Source organism: Leucopleurus acutus (assembly GCF_964270905.1).
Source record: "Leucopleurus acutus genome assembly, chromosome: 9".
In the NCBI taxonomy this organism is placed as follows: Eukaryota; Metazoa; Chordata; class Mammalia; order Artiodactyla; family Delphinidae; genus Leucopleurus; species Leucopleurus acutus.
This window is the reverse complement of record NC_139144.1, coordinates 96,807,725-96,832,838: the sequence shown is the minus strand read 5'-3', so window position 1 is coordinate 96,832,838 and position 25,114 is coordinate 96,807,725. Positions and strand designations below refer to the sequence as shown.

Here is a 25,114-nt window from a genome sequence, read left to right as displayed (position 1 = left end):
GGACGAGAAAGTAAGCACCCAGCCCAGTGCGCAGGGGCGCAGGGGCCCGCTGACTGCCTGAGGGGTGGAGAGCAGGCGTCTGTGCAGATTTGGCGCTTTGGTCAGGCTGGGGCTCGGGGTCTAGCCTTGTGTGGGAAAAAGAGAAATCGGAGGACAGACGAGCCAGGTTATAGAATATGGACTTGGTGAGGACAGAGAGACACATCTTTCTCACACCCGTTTCCCAAAGGCTGGGTCTCTTACTGTCCTTTGCGGGGTCTCCAGTCCTGGGACCCTTGCCTGGAAGTCCTTCTCTGATTCCCCAAAGCTCCGTGCTGCTCAGCCCTGGGAGGCCACAGCCTCGGCAACAGGGAATCCTCGGTTCCTGAAAAGCAGCAGCTCAGAAGTCAGGTACCTGCCGAGCTCCCAGCAACGCACTTCCTCACAGGGCAGCGTCCTTCCTATCCTCTGGGCCCGTGTAGGGTGTGAGTCCTGGTGTGCAGGCTTTCGTTTAGAGGATCCCTATGAAACCTTAAACCAAACCATCCACCTTACAGCAGGCTTGTTTATTTCACGACAAATAAAGCATTGAAATAGTAGATGGGGATGTGTTTATCTCTTAACCAGTTGACAGGGCAGAGTCACACTCGGGTGAAAAAACCCCCCACTCTAAAGACGTAGAATAGAGAGTCGCCACAGGGGTCGACTTGGGTATTATGGTTTGAGGCTCTGTTGGGGGGTCTCCCTGTCCCTGGAGCATCCTCTGCAGGAGAGAGGAGGGAGCCTTGGTGCACATGCAGACAGCTGACCCTTCAGGACGCAGGGCTTTGTCAGCCCTTGGCTGCTGGGCTGTGCAGCCCAGAGAGCCATTACAAGGAGCAGAGCCGGAAGATACAGGGTTCAGCCCTGGGTACAAAGTCCTGCTCTGAAATGTCAGGAGCCCATCACTCCTCACTGCCTGCTGTAAGCAACAATCCAAGCCCGTCGGACTCTATGGCTGATCATACAGGAGGCGAAGACCTGAAGAGCTAGGGTTACAAAGACAGAAGGATAAAGAAGCAAGTCTGAAAGCATTAAGGCTGGAATGGAAGAGAAGCCAGCGAGGGGCTGAGCCCCTGAACGTGCAGCCGGCGGAGTGAACTAGAGAATAGGAATCCCAGCGGGATGGGGGATCCGTGGTCCTCAGGGGCAGGAACAGCTGGAGACCCTGGTGAGGGAATGAGGTGCTTTGAAAAAGGTCTGAGCATAGTTAGAGCTGGGATCTGGGCTGAGATCCAGGGTCTAACTTGGATGGAAGGGGAAGTCAGAGAAAGACACCTTTTAGAAGGAGGATTAGTAGTACTGCTGCGGCCAGAAGGTCAAGTGTCTCATGAAAGACTTCCCAGGGGCGCCAGCCAATTGGAAAATCCTTGGGACAACTTAAACTTGAACGTCTGTCCTCTATTCACCCAGAGGCACAATCTTGGTCAGGACGAGCCCGGCACAGACTGCTGGCGTCTGTGGGGATCTGAGCCCTGCCGTGCCCCATGAACCTGCGGGCAGTATTGTGGTCTGGGATTTCTGTCTAGGGTCTAATGGGAAGTGGCAAACGGTGCCTTGGCTGGCCCCCTAGCTTCCTGGCTGGCCCCTGGAGGTTTGTGCACAGGAAGGAGTTGCCTCTGCAGGGCTGTGTCTTTGCTGCTGGCGCAGAGATACAGGGCGGAGTCTTCCAGTTTCAGGGTGTCCACGTGCAGGTAGATGTGGGAGCTGTCTGGGCATTCAGGCCAGAAGCGACTTGGAACAGTCTCATTGCCAGCAAGTTCCTTGTAGTTGTAGATGAACATGAGCTCCGGCGGCTTCTGAGCTCTCTGTTTATACCAGTACATAGCATTGTGACCCAGATGTTGTTCACATCTCAAAGATTTCTTATTTCTAGTTTCCATGATTAGGTATTTTGGTATCTGAGTTATTTCCGTGTCCGCGGAGGCTGCTGGGAGAAAGGGACAAAATTCAGACAAAGCCCAGAAGGGGAGGTGTTGATGCAGCCGCAGGGAAATTGTTGGGGGTCCGGGGGCAGCCCATGTGAACGCACGACTCACTTGCTCCCACAAGACAGAGGACCACACAGCAGAACAGCCCGCAGCCCGTGGCGGTGTCAGGGTCGAAGTGGCATCATCTAACTAGGATGCCCCGGGGGTGGGGGGTGGCCTCTGGTCTCCTTGGCCTTGGTTGGTGCTTTTGCCTGTGACGTCAGTGTCCTTGTCAGTCTCCCCAGCCCCAAGCGATGTTTCTTCCTTCCCCTTTTCTGCCTTACACAGATTTTTATAGAAGGTGGACTTGAATGGACTGGGCTGAGATAGTCCTCTGACAGTTGCTCTTTTGCTACTAGCTGCCTTCCTCATTATATAGATTCTCCCTCTGTCCCCTCTCCCTTCCAAGAGCCCCTCTCAGCAACAGACCATACCCCCTTGAAGAGATCTCCCTCCTCCCCTGCTCAGTCCGAGGCAGGACAACACTTAAAACGTCCTTTCCCTCAGTGTCTAAGCTGGCTGGAGCCCCTTTGCCCAGCTGCATGGAGGGAGGAAGATTGGAAGGCTGTGGTCCTTTTCTGTACCAGTGCTCATCATTAAAAAGGCACGACTGTGGGGTTTCCCTGGTGGCGCAGTGGCTGAGAGTCCGCCTGCCGATGCAGGGGACACGGGTTCGTGCCCCGGTCCGGGAAGATCCCACATGCCGCGGAGCGGCTGGGCCCGTGAGCCATGGCCACTGAGCCTGCGCGTCCGGAGCCTGTGCTCCGCAACGGGAGAGGCCACAACAGTGAGAGGCTCGCGTACCGCAAAAAAAAAAAAAAAGGCACGACTGTGATGCCAGCCAGGAACCAGACATTGGGAAGAGTGCTGAGAGGGGGCCGTAACAAGGAATAAGCCACTCTCTGGCCCTGTATTGAGGGTGCAGGGCTTGGCTGGGCTTAAAGCAAACAAGTTGTCCCAAGTAAAAGAGCGCAAGACGTCCGGTGCAAGACAAACGGAAATCGATTTGAAAATGACTTCAGTTTAGTATCTTTGAGAAGTCTGCAAACGATGCACGCAACTGATGTAAGCATGAAGCCTCAATGCCCTGCTCCCCTCCTCACGCCCTCCCTCTACTCACTCCCAGCCCCTCCCCCACCCCAGTCTCGGCGGTCTCAGTGGAGCCACAGCGCCGCCTTGTGGCCAAAGCTGCGCATTGCCCAGATCACAGGCCTCTTACCAGCCCGCGTCGGCAGCCCAGACCCCTCACTCACTCCACAGACCCGGAGCAGCTGTGATGGGTACGAAACTCCAGGAAATCATGAAGAAGAAAGAAGCACCTGAAACAACCGAAACAGTCGGCAACAACACCATTCATCCACTTATCTAGGACATTCAATTTTTACTCAGTGGAGACTGGTTACGTCTGGATTCTCAGGAATGAACAAAATGCAGCCCTGCAGGTACTACCCCAGCCCCTGTGGAGCTTAGAGACCATCTTGATTTGTTCAACAAATACTCATTGAGCAACAGCTAGGAACAAGCACAAAACTTCAACACGTTCACCCCCAGAATTCTGCTGCCGTGGGTAATTCAGTATAGTCACAGACAACCACTAGGGAATCAAATGTAGCTTATATGAAGTTTGAGAAATGTGTCCAGGATTTCAATCACTTCAGGAATGTGATAGCATATTTCCTCAGCTATTACAACATGGGGACTGAATGCAAACGATCTCCAAAGCCCCGTGCACTTCCAAAATGTTAGAAACCAAACCAGGCCCATCCGATCCACAGACAGTTTTCCAATCTGGGACTAGCTTGCGTGATCCACCATGAGTCTTTCCTACTTCACACTGTAAATTGCTTATGCCTTTTGTCCACTTACTTATTGGAATATCATCCGTTTTCTTAAAACATACTGTTATGCCAGTATTGAGTTTTCATTCTAGAAAATTTGAAGATATGAATAAACACAAAAATGAAATGATCTATAGTTGCTAACTATAACATTTATTGTTATATTAGATATTTATTACCAAGTTGGAATAACAAGAATCTATATAAATCTATGTTGGGACTAGGGAGGGTACTTATCCATGTGTAAAGTCAAGAGTTGATAAGTGAAATGTTTTTTAATCCAGGGATGTGCTGGGTCAGGAAGAAAATACTAATATTTTTCTAATGTAATAAATTTTATCAGATTTTTCACTGTGGCCCATGAAACAAAAAAATGTAAGGGTATATGGGTTAGAATTTGAGCAAAGTGGGTTGGATATTCTCCTCCTGAACAGGTTACATATATGATGGACCTTAAATCCACTGCCGTTGGAGATATTCCATTCTTAGAAAAGCACCAAAAATTAACCCTAGTTAAAAGGCCAACATTGTTACTATTAACATCATTATGATGGCCATTCCCTGTAGTAAGAAGACACTGATTGGCCCTTCTACAAGAAAACAGAAAAATATGAATAAATAAAATGTTATTGCATTGTTAGGCTCTCAGTACATATGCAAAATTTCACAGATGACAAAAAGCAATGGAATTTAAACTAAAACCCTGAACAATGAGTAAAAGTGAAAAGCTCGATGGCCCTGAGAACATTAGCTAACATAAGCATTTCCCCAAGCAAGGAGTGGGGTGAAAGGTGAGTTTAAATGATCTGAATTAGGGATGTGACCAAAGAAAGAAAATGATCTAAGGACAGTCTGCATTGCAAGAACAAATAGTGAAGAAGTGGAATGGTAAACGTGTAGGTAAATTCAAACACTGCCCATTATCAAATAGTAATAGTATATGCTCCTCGAAGATATATAGAAAAGACATAACTGACTCCAAGACAGCTGGGATTTGGGTTATGGGAGCCCCAAGAATACATGAAGGGAAATTACCTTTTTTCTTGGCCAGTTGTGTCTACACAGGGCGGGACTCTAGAAGGTTCTGGAAGGCTATAGAACTGAGCAGAGATTTCAGAGGACACTCAGCTGGAAGACATTGGCATACAGACCCAGTTAGAGTGAGAGACATTGGTGCATATGCTGTGATTCCCACGGAGACCCTGGAAAGACCAAGCACGGTAACAATGAACCCACATGCTAAGGCTCCCATAATTCAAAGAGTCATGTACCAAAATGTTCATTGCAACTCTATTTACAATAGCCAGGACATGGAAGCAACCTAAGTGTCCATCAACAGATGAATGGATAAAGAAGATGTGGCACATATATACAATGGAATATTACTCAGCCATAAAAGGAAACAAAACTGAGTTATTTGTAGTGAGGTGGATGGACCTAGAGTCTGTCATACAGAGTGAAGTAAGTCAGAAAGAGAAAAACAAATACTGTATGCTAACACATATACATAGAATCTAAGAAAAAAAAAAAAGGTCATGAAGAACCTAGGGGCAAGACGGGAATAAAGACACAGAGCTACTAGAGAATGGACCTGAGGATATGGGGAGGGGGAAGGGTAAGCTGTGATAAAGTGAGAGTGGCATGGACATATATACACTTTCAAACGTAAAATAGATAGCTAGTGGGAAGCAGCCGCATAGCACAGGGCGATCAGCTCGGTGCTTTGTGACCACCTAGAGGGGTGGATAGGGAGGGAGGGAGGGAGGGAGACGCAAGAGGGAAGAGATATGGGAACATAGGTATATGTATAACTGATTCACTTTGTTATAAAGCAATTATACTCCAATAAAGATGTTTAAAAAAAATAAAAGTACCTCCTGTAAATAAAGGAAAAAAAAAACCCTGCAGATCAACACAAAGCCAATAGTCTGTGTTTAACCCCTAACATTTCAGCACAGACTCACAGCCTCCGCAAACCACATTCTCCTGTGTTGTGAACAAACCCGGACTCTCTCAACCCTCTCCCATCCAGGGAGTTCTCTCGACCTCCCTCTTCTCCCTGAATCTCAGGAGAGTCACAGTGCCCCCTTGTGGCCAAATGGAAAACTCAGTTCTTCTGTCCTGGACCAAGACAGAAAGGCAGTAAGAGGTCTTAGGGGGGCCTACAGTCAGAGGGTTGGGATTAGCCCATGGCTCTCCCGTCTTGGACTGATTTCTCAATCTGGATGAGGCTTATTGTTAGAAAAACAGGAGCTCCAGTGACTTCTCAGCATTCTGTGTATAGCAGTATATAGAATTACGTCCCGGATGTCGTTCACACTTTAGGGTCCCGTTGCTCCCCAACATTGTCACCAGGTGTTTTGGGGTCTGGGTAATTCCAGTGTCCAAAGGGCCTCTGGGAGCAAGAAACCACATTCAGAGAGTCTCATGAGGCAGCTCCATAAAAAAAACTTGAAGTTCAAGGACAAAGCTGTCCCACCTGTTCCCAGGACTCACCTGCTCCAAGGAGACAAAGGACCACACAGCAGAGGGGCCTGGAGCCCTCCTCAGCTCAGACAGGATGGGACCCGGTGTCTCCCTGCCAGGTTCCAGTCCTCTGAGTGTGTTTCCCTGGTCCTGAAGGGGATTTGCTTGGGGAGTCACGGCCCCGTTAGTTTCTGCAGCTCACATTCCCTCTTTCCCTCTCATGCCCTGTGCCAGCACCTGCAGAGGTGAGTCGGGGCTGTCTTGTCAGGACTGGATGTACAGAGGCAGGGGCAGAGGAAGAGACCTGCCACCAAGCCCAGCTTCCCAAGGAGGTTTCTCAGCTGCTTTGTTTGCAATTAGCTCCCCACACCCAACAAATAACTGGGTTTTTCCTCCCTTTTTCTACTGTCTAGCGCCGCCTCCTCCCTCATACACACATCCCTTCACCACCACTTTGGGCAGATATCCTCCCCTGCTGCCTCTCGGGGATGCGGGACCATCCCCTTCCAGCCTCATCCTGATTTAACTCAGACAGGCTGCCTTGCGCAGGTCATCAGAGCCCGTCCCTGGAACCAGCTGTATGTCATTTTAAGACCCAGGAATTCGGGGCTAACTAGATAGGAAGCACCCCTCAGTGGGTGCTGAGGGGAATACAAGAGGAATACGCTGCAACCTGTATCCCCAGGGAGCATCTCACCTCGTTGGGTTGCTGAGCCTGAATATGGAGCAGATATACACAGAGGAAGATGCAGGGGCAAAACAAAAGGCTCTGAGGGCTGCGAGCCAAAGGGATAGCAGATACACTGCTACTGAGGTTGGGCAGGTGCCACGTGCAATGGACCTTAGTGCTCTCAACTGTCCACACACCTTCCCTCCCCCTCCCCCCCCCCTCCGTTCTAGCCGGGAGTTTCAGTAAAGTCACAGCTCCTCATAGGGGTCAAAGAGGCACGTTAACCTCATCTCAGTCATGGGACCCCAGTCCTCCTGATAGAGCACTGAGAGCAGAGATGATGGGTAGGGATGAAGCAGAGACATTTAAGGCAGGGAAATACACAGGCAAGGAGACGTCTGAAGCACCGTATCACGTGCTGGTGAAACATCGCCAACTACCACCACCATATACACACTTGCTTAGCATATTCTTCTTTTTTTAAAATATTTTTCAATAAGTGTTTGTTGAACATGTACTATATATGCCAGGTATTGTTTAAGGACTAGGAATAGAGAAGGGAGTAAAACAGACCCTCATGGAGCACATAGACTATTTTAATTAGCTCAACAAGCATTTGTGAAAAAGACAATGTTCTCATCCTCAAAATGCTACTAGACTTATAGGAGCAATAAATCAGGTTTTTCAGATAATGTATAGTTTGGAGAGTTTTAAAGTGTGTATTTTAGGAAGGTTAAAATATAATTGGTTTTTAGATGGCTCAATCATTTCATCTTCTCACCTTCTCATTTCTTCATCCATGAAACCTGGACGAGGGGAGAGTCTGAAATAATGGCCTCCGAGCCTCTGTCCAAGTCTGAAACAGCATGAGCCAGTTAGGGTAAACTCCCCCCCGCCGTTTACCAGGCTGATGTGCCAGGACCTCCCAGTGTCCTCAGCTCATCTAACTATACTCAACACTTTGCAGGTACTTAATACATGCTTATTTAATGAACAAAGGCATAAATGAATATAATGGAAAATAGTAAGAGACCATATGTAATGAGCCAATCTAACCATTTAAAAAATGTGTTCCAAATGTGGTATGGTTGCTGTTAGTGTATTTTTACTGGCGGCTTTATGGAAGTTAGGATACAAGGCTGAAATGTAAATGCTAAAAATTAATTTGCCTGGCATGAGGTGAGCTTTTGGTACTATTCTTTTCTTTAATTTTAAAGGATAGGTATAGAATAATAATTTTTCAGTGTGTATCAAGTATTATCCAAAGGAGATATGGAAATAGGGAAATTGTTTCCCTTCTTGAACCTTCCTTCCTGTCAGGGTCTCCATCATTCTTTGAGTATTTCCTTCCTTCATGGCACAAGAAGACATTCAAGTCTCATCTTGTACTTTCCCTGTCTCCGTCTTGGTATCAACTGTTTCTGCAAAGTCCTGGTTCCTTTGAGTGGATTATGGTATTTATTTATTTTTGTGTGTTTTTTCTTCCAGTTTTATTGAGATATAATTGACATACGGCACTGTGTAAGTTTAAGGTGTACGGCATACTTATGTGATTTACATACATCATGAAACGATTATCACAATAAGTTTAATGAATATCCATCATTTCACATAGATACAAAATGGAAGAAAATTGTTTTTCCTTGTGATGAGAACTTCTAGGATTTACTCTCTTAACTTTCATACATAACACAGAGCAATGTTAATTATATTCATCATGTTGTACATGACATGCCCAGTACTTGTTCATGTTATAACTGGAAGTTTGTACCTTTTGACCACTTTCATCCAATTCCCTCTTCCCCAACCTCTTGCCTCTGCTCTCTTTTGCTATGAGTTTGTTTGTTTGTTTGTTCGCCTGTTTGGTTTTGAAGTATAATTGACCTACAACACTATATTATTTCTTGGTGCATAACACAACAAGTCAATATTTCTATACAAAATAATCACCACAATAATTCTAGTTACCATCTATCACCATACATAGATAATACATTGGATAGTGGTATTTAGAAAATAAGACATGGGCACTACATCTGGGCTTTGGGGGTGACTACTTTAGGATCATCACAGTGGACAGAGTTCGGGAATATACGTATATATATATATGTACATACATGTACACACATTTACATGTATCTTTAATTCTAAATTTATCTATGCATATGGAAAAACCATGAGTTTACAGAAATACTTCTGTTTCCAATTCCAATATTGTAAGGTTTATTCTAGTGTTCTGCCTTTCCATATTTGCAATCCCCTTATCCAATACTGAGAAACCTGGCTCCTGTTATCCTTCATAGATTTACATATTGGATCCTTGCAGGTACCCAGTTGTCCATTGCAACGGCCACCTTTGCTCCTTTGTAAATGTCCTTCTCACTCTGCTTGGGTCTGACCCTGTGTCAGAGCGTCTACCCACGTCAGAACCCTCCTCACCGCAGTCCAGTTTCCGATACCCCACAACAGGCATGCCCTGCCCCGTGTGGGTGCCCTTCTCAATCTGCTGGGCCTCACCAGCCTGCTGGCCTCACCCTACTTGGGCTCCAACACCCCACTCACTCAGGAATGCCCTCCTCGCTTGGCATGGTCTCTGTCGTCTTGCACTGGGCTCCTTCCTGCAGAGATACAAACAAATGCACCAGTTCAGTCCTCTGACAACAGAGATATTTCACTTCACAGGATGCTTATTGCATAATTTGCAGAACCTCACACAGACCTTGTCTGTTTCCCATATGCTCTAGACAGATCCAGACAGGGTGATGATTATAGCTAATGAACGTGTACTTAATTTACCTGGACTTCTTTGAACAACTTGCATTTCTCATTTTTTTTCACCCTGTCCTCCAGGAAGCAATGCCAGTTTCTTGGTTCCAAAAGTCCTAGATTTTCCCTTTTTTTTTTTTTTCCCCTCCTATTATAACACATTTTTGTCATGTGGGTACTCGTCTTCCCTACTGAATTTTCTCTTTTTAAGGTCACAGGCTGTATCTTTTTTTTTTTCCAATTCCTTTTTAAAATTTCCTGCATGTTGTCCTCCATAATTTTATTTTATTTATTTATTTGGCTGCACCGAGCGGCATGTGGGACCTTAGTTCCCCGACCAGAGATCGAACCCACGTCCCCTGCATTGGAAGCGCAGAGTCTTAACCGCCGGACCGCCAGGGAAGTCCCTATTTTATTTATTTTTAACAGCTTTATTGAGGTACAATTGATATGAAAAGAACTGCACACATCTAATGTGTACCATTTGAGGAGTGTGGACATATGAAAACACCTATACCATCCCCACAATCAAGATAATATACATATCTTAATTATTTTCTTTTTTCTCCTTCCCATCAAAACCCCCCTTCTTACCTGTCAGTCTTGCATGACATATTAAAGGTGTACTCCTTTTGCCTGAAACAACAGCTATTCCTGAGAGCCCACTACATGCTTTTCACTATTTCCTCCCTAGGGGTTACCTTCCAACACTCCCAGATGAGCAAACAGTCTAATCACCACCTGTTCATCTTGCTAGGATCCCAGGCTTTAGAACCACAACCAGATGCTTTCTTCTCATCATTTGAGAGCCTGACTGAAGTCTCAGCTTCTTCAAGGACTGGTCCCATGCTATGTTCTGGTCACCAAACAGCCATATTGATTCCATGCGAATCAATAGAAGTGCCCTGATAGCAATGGGTTCTGTGTGGAAAGGAGAAATAAAACAATAAGAAACAAAAACCATAGAATATACAGATTTGTTTTTGGTGTACGTGAATATTCTAGACAGTAAAACAGAGCCAATATCAAGATGAAGCACCTGAAGAAAGAAATAACTATATATTTCACCGATCGTAATAATGGGTATACCATATATCCTTGTTGCTTATCTAACTATAGTCATTATTTTGTAATAACTTGAAATGCAGTATAATCTATAAAATATTGAAGCATTATTCTGTACACCTGAAAATAATATAATATTGTAAACCAACTATATTTCAATATAAATAAATAAATAAAATAAAATAATGGGGTATAAACTGTATTTACCAGCACTGAAAGAATATATAGAAAAAACAGTTATCATTTGGGGTCTGCCAGAGTTGGAAAAGGGTTTTTGAAGGAGAGGAGTTTAACCAGGTCTTTAAGCTCTCTAACTAGTCCTATACCAATTTATTCTTTCTAAGAAATAGCTCTGCTAGGTTGTCTAAAATGAAGCTAGCCTCTAGCTTCAGCTAGTACTATCTGGCATGCCTTTCTCCAGTAATGTGAAACAACTTTTGAGATTGCCTTTTGAGATGTGTCCCTGCTGTATACAGAGGTAAAGGAGTCTCTAACGGACTGGAACCCTGGCTTATCTTGACTCTCCTTGTACTATTCTAGAACCCACAATCTTCTGCTGGTTTTGGCCTCTAGTGACCACTTATTTTCTTACTATGACTCTCCTGGTTCTATCTTCCCAAGGGACAAGACTAAGAAAAAATGGTCAGAGCTTTAAATAGACTGTTTCCTGGTTCAACACAAGGAAGAATTTTCTAACTGGATGGTTGAGGAGATACCATGATCTCCTCTCTGCAACAGAGGCTGGATGACCTTTGGTGGGGATATTGTAGATGGGGTTCAAGTGCCCGAGGGGCAAAGAGGTGCTTAAGCATCTACTCCGTTCCAGAGACAGAGTTACAAACTGGGGATGTAAACACAAAATGTTTGCTTCAGGAGCTCAAAATCTAGCTGTCTTCATGACAAGGAAATCAAATCTTGCAACAAAATTCAAAAGTTATAATAACAATATAATTCCAGTGTCCATAGGGCCTGAGGAATTAAGAAACCACATTCAGAGAGTTTCCTGAGGCAGCTCCATGAAAAAAGCTAGAAGTTCAAAGACAAAGCTGTCCCACCTGCTCCCAGGAGACAAAGGACCACACAGCAGAGGGGCCTGGAGCCCTCCTCAGCTCAGACAGGATGGGACCCGGTGTCTCCCTGCCCAGGTTCCTGTCTTCTCAGTGCACTTCCCTGGTCCTGAGGGGGATGTGCTTGAGGAATCCCTGCCCTTGTTTGTTTCTTCAGTTCACATTCCCTCTTTCCCTTTTATGACCTGTGCCAGCACCTCAAAAGGTGGGTTGGGGCTACTTTGGTAGGACTGAGAGGAATAGACCCATCCCCTACCCCCCATGAAGATGGCTGTGAGCCTCAGAGGGATGGGAAGAAGGCAGTAGGTTGGGCTTGGGGGTGACAGTTTGGCTTCAGACTGGTAAAGCTGAACACTTTTCTAAGGAGTTAGGATACTAAGTGGGTATTGACACAAAAACCTGAGAACAAAAGAAAGCCATTAATTGGAGATGGTGATCAAATGAGGACTTGGTCACAAGGAAATGGTGACAGCTAAGATGCTTGAGCAGAGAGGAGACAAGAGCCCAGGGTGATGATTGGCCAATGTTACTTGATGCTCTGTCATTAGCCTTGATCTCCTTGAATTCCATTTGTCTAGGAATGGCATTATATCAAATCGTGGGTCAAAGTTGAGTCTGGTAGTAGCACTTAAGAGAGTAAAATGATTGGAGAACTACTTGGACAAACCAGGGAGATTTTTACATTGGATGTTATATCTTTGGTGCCTTGATTCAGTCACCTGTGGTGTTGATTCTTCTCAGCTCTGGGTCACTAGCAAATCAGCTACATGGCTTTCTGTGATCTCAAATCAGAGACCTCAGGGACTTCTTGCTACATTTCATATGGGCTCTGAGACAGCACTTTGGAGAAAAGTTGTTAATCAGCTGGGAATCTACCTTGGAGTACAGCTACAAGAGCATGTATCAACTCCTTACCTGCAAAAATGCCATGGAAACTGCAAAACTACCATGGAAACATTGTCAAGTGCTTTGCTGAAAATAAGACATGCTAGTCCCAATTTCTTCCAAATTCTTCAATCTAGCGAGCTCACCCAAAAGAAAATGGGATCAGCTTGACATGACTTATCCTATGTGAACCTGTCTTCTCTACTAAGATTGCTAAATACTTTGATGACTGTCACTCACAAGGATGAAGTAGCAAAGTGACAATGACTGAGAGTTTTGAGGGTTACAGCACTTGTGAATGGTTGCTCACTAGCCTATGTCCCAGGAGCTATTCAAGGTGCCTACTAGGTTTTTCCTAATCCCCGAATTTCCAAAACTATAATAGAAAAATATTTCTGAGCCTAGTAATGGAACTCTTTGGATATCTGTGTACTTTGATTTAGGAAATGTATCCCATAAAAGCAAGGTGGTTACATTGAAGAAGGTTGGGATGATGGAGCTTGGAGACAGATCACAGAAAGTTTTCCTGGTGGGGATATAAATATCTGAAAGAAAACTGTCTTTGTCAAAAAATTAATGTGGGGTGTGTACTCTAATTTTTCCCTCTTCCTTGTCATTTTCCATTTATGATGCTCTATTTTGACCTTCAGCATCATTTTCACCTTCATCCATCTCTGTTTCTCTTCCTAATCTCATTGCCTTCCAATCCAATAGAATGTTTTCTCTCAATAAATGCCTCACTAGCCACTCACTATCATATTCAGAAGTGGCAAGTTTCCAAATTATTTCAAGATGGCATTTGCGCATGCTGTTCTGACAGCTGTGGGTCTCAGGTTACATACCTGAGAACCTCTATGATAAAACTTAATTGTTCTTTTATTTATCTATTTTGCAGTACGTGGGCCTCTCACCGCCGTGGCCTCTTCCGTTGCGGAGCACAGGCTCCGGACGCGCAGGCCCAGCGGCCATGGCTCACGGGCCCAGCCGCTCCGCGGCACGTGAGATCCTCCCGGACCGGGGCACGAACCCGCGTCCCCCGCATCGGCAGGCGGACTCTCAACCACTGCACCACCAGGGAAGCCCTTAATTGTCCTTTTATTAAGCCTGCTTTACCAGCCTAATCTTGAGGAATGGAGGTAGAATATGGCTGCAAATGGGAAGAGAGAGAAATGTGAAGTGAATTCTGACAGAGACATAACTGAATTAAGTTGTCACTTTAACAAAACTCTGATATGTGGATCAAAGATTAACTTCTCCCATTTCCCCATTATTTTCTCTGGGTATTCATTTTATCCATGAGGATATTAAAGTCCAGACACCCCTCCCCCCCCCAAAAAAGAACACGGCTGCACTCACTTATTCATGTACTCTTTAGAGTTGCTCATGGACAAGAGTAGAGTAGTAGTGACAGAGACCATATATATCGCCTGCAAAGCCTAAAACATTTACTATCTGGCCCTTTACAGGAAAAAGAAAAGGTTTCTGACCCTGCACATGAAACGTGGAGAGAACCACATGTGGCTAGAAGAGAAATGCCCCCAGACCAATGGAACCCGTGAGCAGATTCTCAAGAAAACGCAGCCTGGTTCCAGGATTCACTTTACCAGGGAAGAACATTCTATGCACTAACACCGATTTGCCCTGATTGCTTACTTCAGTTTTTTCGTAAGTTTCTTAGTATATTATGTTTCAAGGGGAGAAGCTCTTATTTAAAATTTCCTTGTTTACTTCAGTTTTTTCGTAAGTTTCTTAGTATATCATGTTTCAAGGGGAGAAGCTCTTATTTAAAATTTCCTTGTTTACTTCAGTTTTTTCGTAAGTTTCTTAGTATATCATGTTTCAAGGGGAGAAGTTCTTATTTAAAATTTCCTTGTTTGCTTCAGTTTTTTCGTAAGTTTCTTAGTATATCATGTTTCAAGGGGAGAAGTTCTTATGTAAAATTTCCCTACACATTGTAGTGGTCAAGAGCCAGCACAGCACAGCCTCAGTGACTGGTGATGTATTAACCAGGAAAGTGACTAGAGAAGCCAAAGCAAAGGAAAAACAGACTCATTGAAGGAAAGGGCATAAAATTACCTGACACAGAGAGAATGTAATGTTGAACTTTTCTTGTCCTGCCTTAAAATATAAATGTTATTCCATCATTCCTGTATTATGTGTACGTCATCACAATGGAGGGCGTGGGCTCTGAAGTGAGGTTGCTTGTGTTTGAACTCTGTATGGATCACCTCATAGTACTGAACATTTGAGGAAAAAAAATCTTACCTTCTCTAAGCCACAACCTCCCCATCTATAAAATGGCAAAAATTAGAGCACAACACTTATAAAGTTGTTTGTAAGGACTGAATGAGTAGATGTATCAAAATCCCACCCCCAGGGTTTGATACATATTATAGTACGCACTCAATAAATTCCCATTGTCTCTTCGCTGGCCAAGAACTCTGTATTATCTTGGTGTCCAGACTTTGGTGAACTGACTAGGGAAGTGTTACGTGGTGCTTGAGAGCACAGGCAGTGAAGCCAGATTTCCGGGGCTGGAATCCTGACCCTACCATGGATTTGCTTTGTGATTTTGGTAAAGTCCCTTATATTTTTGTGAGCCTCAGTTTTCCCAACTGTTAAATGGGAATTATAATAGGGATCTTGTAGGCTTGTTTTGAGAATTACTAGTTTAACAAATAGGCTAAGTATTTAGCATATGCCTATTAAATACTAAGTTCAGATAAGGATAAATTATTCTCATTCTTTCCCTTTCCTATTTTGAACTATTGTGGTTTCAAATCAGAAATGTTTTTCTTTTTTTAGGAGAACAAGTGTTCCTATCAATAATGAAACATTAACATGGGTATACAAGGCCAGAGCTACTACAGGACAAATTATATAATTCTGAAACAGGCAATGTTAATTACATCAAGGGTATAGCTCTCAAGATAATCCTCAGTGTAAAAGTTCATGCTTGTGACAACCAAGTACCTAAATTTTTTCTCTGGGAATCAGGACACCTGCAGCCCTGATCTGTGACCTTACTCCAACTTACTTTTCTATTATGGGGAACAGTTTCTACCAGGTGGGTTCATTTTTTCCATTCCCATAACCTCTGCAAAAGTGGACAAAAGTGGATGGTTAAATTGGATGCTGAATCATCTTCAATGTGGCACGGAACTGAATTCTAAATTTGGATTTGTGGCTTTCCAGTGAAGAAATCACATTTCCGGCACCTGTGGCCATGGGTGTCAATGACAAACCTGGTGGTATAAATAGCTGTGGATGGAAACCCTTCAGCATAGTCCCTAGTCCAGATCCGGGGAGCAACCATGACGACCTTCATCTTTCTTGCTCTCTTGGGAGTCGCTGGTGAGTCTTGATCAATAAGTGATCAGTAGGTGTCTATGACTTTTTTAAGGATGCACTTTCTACTCTGGAAGACAATAATGAATGCGGAATATAATCTCTGTACTTAAGAGGCTTAAGATGTTGAAACAACAGTGCACAGTACATATGTCTGTAGATAACTAAATCTCACTTGCTGGAGAAGATGATGCGGGGCAGGGGTGATCCGTGTAGAGAGTATTAAGAGGAAGAATCTGCCCTGAATTTCGGGTACAGTCTATGAAGTAAGAGTGAAAAAGAAAAGATAGTCAATGTGAAGGGAATGTTGTTTTGATCTTTATAAGAACTTGGAGTTAATAATTGGGACTAAAGACTAATCTTGTTCTCCTTGAAGAGGCTGTGAGTATCACAGCCTGAGTCTCCTCTGTACTAAAGGGCATCTTAAGAGAGATCTTAACAGGAAAAGACACTCTATTTCTCGTGAATAAAAGCTATGGGCTGGTTTTACCACATCTTCACTAATGAAATCTCTCTGATGTAAAACAACATGTCATGCAATCATGAGAAGAAATAGAGAAATGACTATTTCTGTTTTTATACTATTCAATACTATTGTACACTTCAAACTTACTACAGAATTTTCCCGAATTTGGTTGTTATAAATAAATTCAATACACATATTTACATATCAAAAAGTCTATTTCAAATTACTTTAAAATATATGAACAACAGGGCATATATCATATAATTCCAGACATTTGGAGTCCTTAGAAATCATAATAAATCAGTGGTCCAAAATTTACAGTGCTGAATAAATTAAAAATGTTGGAAATATAATTGGGATGAGGGGAAACATTAGAGAGAGAAACCTTATAATGTTCTATGAGATTATTTAGTTAACATTTTAGGTGAGAACCAAGAAGAGATTGTGGAAACAAAAGTACAAAACTCCCCATTTTTTCCAGGCCAGAACATTCTCAGGTGGTATTTAAGTTTCCTTTCTGTTACCTCATGTGGTGTTTATCCTATACTGAACTCTACAAATAAACACAATCATGGTGACGGCAAAGCTTTATTGAACGCATACTTAAATGTCTCCTTAGCAAACAAGCTTCTGTGTAAAAAGTATTCTTTATATTCTCAGGTAGTGGGCTTCAAGGCATTTATTACGTAAGGAGTCTCTGATTTGTATGTGTGTGTGTGTGTGTGTGTGTATGTGACATATGTAAAAAAATCAGTCTATTGATCAAATTTAAAGCATAAATTAAAAATGAGATACTTATAATAGTGTAAGTAGCACATGTGTTAAATGTATAGAACGATAAGATTTTGGAAACAATTATATTAAAATCACTGTTTCCTGATTATGTATGACAAGAAAACATGACCTATGTTTTTTCTGGTTAATCTGCAAAACCTTGCTTCTGAGTAGAAATTCCACAATAGCTCCAACTTCTCTCTGTCAGTTGCTTTCCCCGCTGATGATGATGACAAGATTGTCGGGGGCTACACCTGTGAAGCGCATTCTATCCCCTACCAGGTGTCCCTGAACTCCGGCTACCACTTCTGCGGGGGCTCCCTCATCAGTGACCAGTGGGTGGTGTCCGCGGCTCACTGCTACAAGTCGTAAGTAACCAATACTCACAGCCCTGTTCTCTGAGGTCAGGTCATCCCCAGCCCTGCCAAAGCACAATCAGGGAGAACTACAGAGTTATGCTTGAGGGGGGAGCATTCAGATTTCAAGACCTCATTATCCCCCCCGCCCACCGGCCCAGGCGTTGTATGCATTGAGGGATTTTCCCACAAAAAGATACCCTTAGAGTTCCCTGATGGCCTTCCAAATGAGGGCAATAAAGACATAGCAAGAAAAATAGTGAGTGATTAAATATACCTAGAGTACCTTAACAGCTCTAATCATTATAGCTCAACCAGGAAAAACATGGCATATGCAAGTAACAAAACACAGGACATTTCCAGTACAACCTAAAGATAAACACAACTCATTCTATTCCCTTAATATTCTGCCATATCTCTGAGGCCTGCCACGACTCCCTACAATAACTGATAATCCCAACCAGATTAATCAACACCAGTTGCCTTTTCACCTCCCACTGCTTGACTGGCATCATTTGGTTCCCATTCCTACACCTAATGAATCTAGCAAGATGTTGGGTTGTGAGTCTGGCCTTGGAGTGACACCTACCTAAGGAATCCTCTAACCTGTGCCGTAGGTGGTAGGACTACCTTAAGTGCACACTAACCTGTGTGTGTATGTGGGGGCTTCTGTCTGTGCTTATGCTCAAGACTGGGCTGTAATGGAATGGGAAGGAGCTCACGTTGGAGACTTAGAGAACTTGTAACCCTTTAATCCAGCCGAATGAAGGTGGGCCTGGGAGCACACAACATTGAAGTCCTTGAGGGCAATGAGCAATTCATCAAAGCAGCCAAGATCATCGTCCATCCCAAGTTCAACAAAAGGACCTTGGATAACGACATCATGCTGATTAAACTGGACCCACCTGCCACTCTCAACAATCAAGTAGCCGCTATCCCTCTGCCAACACGTTGTGCAGCTGCTGGTACCCAGTGTCTCATCTCTGGCTGGGGCAACACCAAGAGCAGTGGCTGTAAGTGTCACCTGGAACAGAATCACCAAGTCTGAGAATCCTAGAGGTGAAAAACGTGTTCAGCGTCAGTTAGCCCGAGCTCTCACTCAAGGCAATGTTCCCAGAGAATAGTGGGGTTCTATGGAGTCTTAGAATATACTAATTGAAATGCGTAACATTCCTCTGCTTGACAACACAACAAAAAAGCACTACGGTAAAGTTGCCAGGTATGCAACTAAAATGTGATTAGTGATTTGCAGGGAACCAAAACGTGAGGAGGTACACAGAACAGAGACTAAGAGATTTGGAACTTTTCAAAGCATAGCCCCGCTTCAGAAATAAAGTCTCTAGATTTGAGACCTATGGTCACTGATGCTAGTGTCAGAGAGAGAACAATCTGTTGATGAAAACCGTTTGGAAGACCCTCCAGATATAACTTGTTCTTCCAAAATAGAAGTTACCTGCAATCTGACAGAAGGAATGGGGATATTGGGAAGAGGGGGGAGAGATACTGAGAAAGAAATTTCCCAGATTGGATGGGTAATCCTCTTCCATTTCCACTCTCACTCCCAACAGCCAGCTTCCCTGAGCTCCTGCAGTGTCTGAAAGCTCCCATCCTGTCTGACAGCGTTTGCCACAGTGCCTATCCCGAACAGATCTCCAAAAACATGATGTGCCTGGGCTTCCTGGAGGGCGGAAAGGACTCTTGCCAGGTTAGTTGCTTTGCACGCCTTCTCCTTCCAGCTCAGCTTCACATATCTCTTTTCGGAAACTCAGACAATTGAAAAGCTGTCCCTGGGGCTGATTATGAGGGCTGAGGGATAGATTTGGGATAAATGATAAATTCATTTTGCCATATTAATGGTTAGGGATCAGGGGAAAAGATACACAGAAGATCATGTGCAAACAGTACATCCAGGCGGGCTTCTGAGGAGGGCTAGAGCAGAAGGAAACTTTGAAAGGAGCAGGGCTAGATGGGCAGCATTGCACTGCCCGGTCCACCTCTTCTTGGTACTACAGCCCTGCAACTAAGGAAAGAGGGAGTTCAAAGGAGGGGAAAGAATAGGGGTCCAGTATGGAGACTGAGGGTTGGTTTTCCAGGGAAAGAGAAGGGCTTCATGGAGGGTCAGCAGCCTGGGAAGGTGGTCCCCGGGTAAAGGAGGAACACCTTTGAGCCTTTCTCCCATCTGGGCACAGCTGTGAGTTCTAACTGGCTCTTCCTTCTTGCCCAGGGTGACTCTGGTGGCCCTGTGGTCTGCAAAGGACAGCTCCAGGGCATTGTCTCCTGGGGCTATGGCTGCGCTCTGAAAGGCAAACCTGGTGTCTACACTAAGGTCTGCAACTACGTGAACTGGATTCAGAAGACTATCGCTGACAACTAAACAGCGTCATCTCTTCATGACCCTCCGTGTTAGTCAGCTTCACCTTCCTCCCATCCTGAAAACAGTATCTAAATAAAAACATTTTCTCCTGTACCAGATATATCCAAGAAGGGTCCTTACTTGGTTTGTGTACTTTCTCTTCAATGTGGCTACTGAGAAGAGGGTGGATATAGAGTTGAACTATTACATGAAGATGGAATTTGAAAGGTTACTTAGTCATTCATTCAGCCTCATCAAAATAAATTACTGGGCTTCCCTGGTGGCGCAGTGGTTGAGAGTCCGCCTGCCGATGCAGGGGACGCGGGTTCGTGCCCCGGTCCGGGAAGATCCCACATGCCATGGAGCGGCTGGGCCTGTGAGCCATGGCCACTGAGCCTGCGCGTCCGGAGCCTGTGCTCCGCAACGGGAGAGGCCACAACAGTGAGAGGCCCGCGTACAGCAAAAAAAAAAAAAAAATGTGTTAATATCCACACATTGATACTTTCACACATTGATACTATTTCAGATACTGTGTTTAATCATTAACTCTTGGGCTTCCCTGGCGGCGCAGTGGTTGAGAGTCCGCCTGCCGATGCAGGGGACACGGGTTCGTACCCCGGACCAGGAAGATCCCACATGCCGCGGAGCGGCTGGGCCCGTGAGCCATGGCCGCTGAGCCTGCACGTCCGGAGCCTGTGCTCCGCAACGGGAGAGGCCACAACAGTGAGAGGCCCGTGTACCGCAAAAAAATTAAAAAATTACTGCTCACCTACATCACCAGACTCCGTGTGGATGTTTGGGCTATAAAGATGAATAAGGTTAGCCATCACTGTTACCACTATATTTTTACACAGATAATGACACTAAAATGCAGAAGGTTAAAATCAACTGCCTAAAGTCACTCAACTAGTTCACTCTGCGGCTGAAGTGAAGCCCCAGCCATTCTTATCCCATCACTTTGCTGCTGCTGTGTGACCCTGTGCTCTCCCTTTGTCTCTAATCTACCTGAAACTCTGTGAGGCTAGACTAGGGGAAAGGCTACATGGAGAATGTTTTAAAAAGTACAGATCCTGTATTTCCAAGGTTTCATCTACCTATTTCTTTTATTCTCCAAGATACTCTTGTTTTCCATCTGGAATTTTACGCTACGGCATGCATGATTTCTGCCGGTAATCTGTACCCCGTCCCACACTAGACCGCCCAAACCCCAGCTCAACGTAGGTACTATTTTGAACTGTAAGCAAAAAAAGGTGCAAATGCAGATAAGTTTTGTGGAAAATTGATCTGTTACCCTGAGATCATAAAAGTCTTGACTATAGGGGTGGTGCTCTCTGTTCTCTTCCGCCCTATCCAGAGAGGCAGCACAGACACCCCGCTTTAGTTCTTCAATGTTGTTCCCTGCAACTTTTCATGTTTCCTTGGATCATCTAAAGGATGATTAGGAGTACAGGTCCCAGTACATGATTCCTATGTGTATTTGGTATGAATCAAGGATGAAAGATACAATATGGTCTGAGCATAACAGCATTGGAATAGGTCGAGGAGTTCTGAAAGGTAAAAATGTTTGTAGTCCCAGTAGGATAACGTGATACGGTGAAGGATGGGTATTACCTTAGTCAGTTGGTGCTCTGTAACCAGAAAACCACAGATTGCATGGCTTAAGCAATAGACATTAATTACTCACAGTTTTTGAGACTGGAAAGTCCAAGATCAAGGTGACACGGGAGATAGTGGGGGCCCCCTTCTGGCTTGTAGACAGCTGCCTTCTTGCTGTATCCTCTCATGGCTGAGAGAACTGACTCTAGTATTGTAATGGGGGCGGGGCAGGCGTGCAGCCAATAGCACGCGGCCGTTACCCTGTTACTGAGCAACTGTTACTGCGAGATCAGAAGCAGGAGACCCTTCACCTGCCGGGTGGAGGTCGCCCTTGGCCAATGGTTGGCCATGTCGTGGTCCTCGCGGGGAGCAGTGCGTGTGGTAAGAGGTGTATCAAGGGCCAGCAGGTGCGCTGGCGGGGCCTCGGGGACAGGCTGGGTGCCGTGTCCTGCAGAGCTCCAGAGCCCTCACCACGGCAGGCCACTGGCCGGGCCCAGGCCTTGAGGCAGGGGGAGCCTCTCTCCGCTCCCTGCCTCTGCGACCTAATGGCCGCAGCAGTCTGCATGGGTCCACAGGACCTGCTCCCCAGCCCCGCTTTGGGTGGCCTGAGGAGCCTGAGCACTGGCTGGGTCCTGGGTGCCCGGCTCCCTCAGTGATGACAGCTGGGCAGGGTCTGGGGACCTGGCCCTGAGAGCATCGTCAGCGGAGAACTACGTCTTCGGCGGGGCCTCGGTGCTGGACGAGCACTCCCGGGCAGGGTAACCCTCCTGTGCGGGGACCCCCTCCTCTTAGCCAGAGCCTGGACCTCAGAGGGCGAAAGTCGAGCCTTGGGACCTTGCACTTTCTTGTCAGAACAGAGAACAACATTTGTTTTGGTGGAGGTTTACAGGAACATCGTGACCTGACCGCGACCTGACCTCAAGAACAAAGGATCTGACAGCAAGAAATCTGCAACAACTAACCACACCGCTCCCTCAGCTTTCCTATAAAAGGGCTTTGCTGAAAGCTTTCAGGGAGTTTAGGATTTTTAAGGTATGAGCCACCCATTTCCTTGCATGGCCCTGCAATAAACCTTTCTCTGCTCTGAACTCTGATGTTTTGGTATTGTTTGGCCTCATTGTGTCACACAGACTTGTGTTAGGTAACAGCATCTCCCTCTTATAAGAGCACTAATTCCAGGTGCTCCACCTTTATGACCTCATCTAAACTTTCCAAAGGCCCTACCTCCTCATACCATCTCCTTGGGTGTTAGGGTTTGAACATACGAATTTTGGTGGTGAGGGACACAGGTATGCAGTCCATAACCGGTATCTCAGAAGAGGAAGGTATGGGAAGATACATTCCCCTATTACCAATTTTCCATCCCTTTGTATACCTCTGGGTGGCACATTTGTAGGGAGCAGTCCTGAGCCCTTAATATTACCTTATCATGCCACTAGGATGGAGCCCAAATTCCTTAGCCTTGCATTCAGGGCTCTTAAGTGTTCAGTTATAACTAATCTGTCCTGTGTATTTCCTTAGTTGTTATTGAATTGCTTTTATGTTTGCTTATGGCCTAAAATAATTTCACATATAACTCCTCTTTTTTTGTTGTTTTTAAATGTTACCTTATATCTACCTTAAATAAACATCTCAGGCTTCTCTACAGAGACAAATGAGTTTAAAGATTTCCCTGTTCCCTCTGAAACGTTCTTCTACCCCACCCATCGCCACCACCAATATACACCTACTCACCTAAGCACCTCAGGTAGAGGGAAGATTCAGAGACCTGAAAAGATAAGTGAGATAACATAAAAGATGAGAGATCAGGGCAGGCCCAGAGTAAAGTATGAAAAGGCAAATAAATCATTTTTCTGGACACCATCCAATAGTCCCTTTTCAGCATATCTTGGCATTTTCTATCTCTTATTTAAAATCTGACTTGTTACAATTTGTGAAATTATATTAAAATGTGAAATCTATATGCTCTTTGGCCCAGCAACTAAACTTCTAGAATCCTATCCTATTAAAATGTGCTTATAAAAACAAAAATGTGGGGCTTCCCTGGTGGCGCAGTGGTTGAGAGTCCGCCTGCCGATGCAGGGGATACGGGTTTGTGCTCCGGTCCGGGAAGATCCCACATGCCGCGGAGCGGCTAGGCTCGTGAGCCATGGCCACTGAGTCTGCGCGTCCGGAGGCTCCGCTCCGCAACGGGAGAGGCCACAACAGTGAGAGGCCCGTGTACCGCAAAAAAATAAAAAAAAAAAGTGTAAGTGTGAGTGTATCATTTAGGAATCATTCAGTTGCAAGGAACAGAATGTCCAACTCATACTTTAACAAGTACTTTAAAATGCACTGGTGGAAGCTTAGAAATAGTGAGCACTGCAAGAATGGTTTGATTCAGCAATTCAAAGATGCCATCAGGGGACCCAATTTATTTCTGTCTTTGCCCTCTGCATCACTGTCAGCTTTATCCTAAGGATAAAGCCTTGTGATCAAGACAGCTGTTGGAGCCATACTCTCCCTTGCCTGTGTATAGGGAGAAAGAAGCTTTTTCCCCAGAAGCTGCTGTCAAACATATTGTGTCTCCTTAACTGAATTTGGTCACTCTCTCATCCCTGAGCCAATAACTGAAGAGGATTATGCTGCTGAACTTATAATTAAGTTACATGGCACACCATCAATGCATGAGTAACCTTTTCATTTTGCAATAAACACAGCCTACTTGGTATATATTTGGTTAACTGAGTAATTATAAGGTTAGCTATCAAGAAAAGGAGGTGTAGATTTTAAGGAGGCAGCCACAGTCTCCACCAAGAGTAATCAAGGATGCTTACTGATGTATTGTCTACATCACACTGAAAATCCGGAAATAACTCAAATAGTCATTAACAGCAGACTGATTAAATAAACTTGGTATGTTGTACAGTGGAGACAATGTAACTATTCTATTCATTTATCCAACCGCTTAACTTATTGAGGGCCTATTACCTGCCTAACAGTGTTTTATTCACTAAAGATACAGCAGGGAAGAAAACAGTTAAAACCTTGCCTTCATGGTGTATTCATTCTGATTGGGTAAACAGAAAACAAATAAATAGAGACTAGAGAATATAATGCTAATCAATGCAAATGCCACAGGAAAAGAAAACTGGATCAAAGAATGGGTAAATGGAAAGCAAAGATCTGCCTCCAAAGTATAATCAAAAGAAAAACATCAAAAGACCTGTGAAAGCATACTATGATTTAAAAACCCATTTTGTAGTCAGAAGAGATATCTCTCACCAAAAGATATCTACTACAAATAAATACCTAATTCATGATTCAATAAAATCCAGGAAGACATGATATTTCATAGCAAAAATAAGGCAATGTAAAGATGTAACAGTCTGAGATTAGGAAAAGTTTTTTTGCTTGCTATTATCTCATTACAGTAACAGATAGATTTAATTTACTTATCACTTGCTCTGAAAACTCTCAGACGGCTCTCAACTGTC

At 44.5% G+C, this 25,114-nt stretch overlaps 1 protein-coding gene across 1 annotated transcript; it reads left to right on the top strand.

The window, feature by feature from the left end:
- Positions 1-16,059: 16,059 nt before the first annotated feature.
- Positions 16,060-20,063, top strand: LOC309966789 (trypsin-like; the record flags this gene model as incomplete). The annotated part of the gene is made up of 5 exons (XM_082847091.1): positions 16,060-16,099; positions 17,542-17,701; positions 18,449-18,702; positions 19,258-19,394; positions 19,914-20,063. The coding sequence occupies 5 exons, from the start codon at positions 16,060-16,062 to the stop codon at positions 20,061-20,063; spliced, it is 741 nt and encodes a 246-aa protein (XP_082703217.1).
- Positions 20,064-25,114: the final 5,051 nt, after the last annotated feature.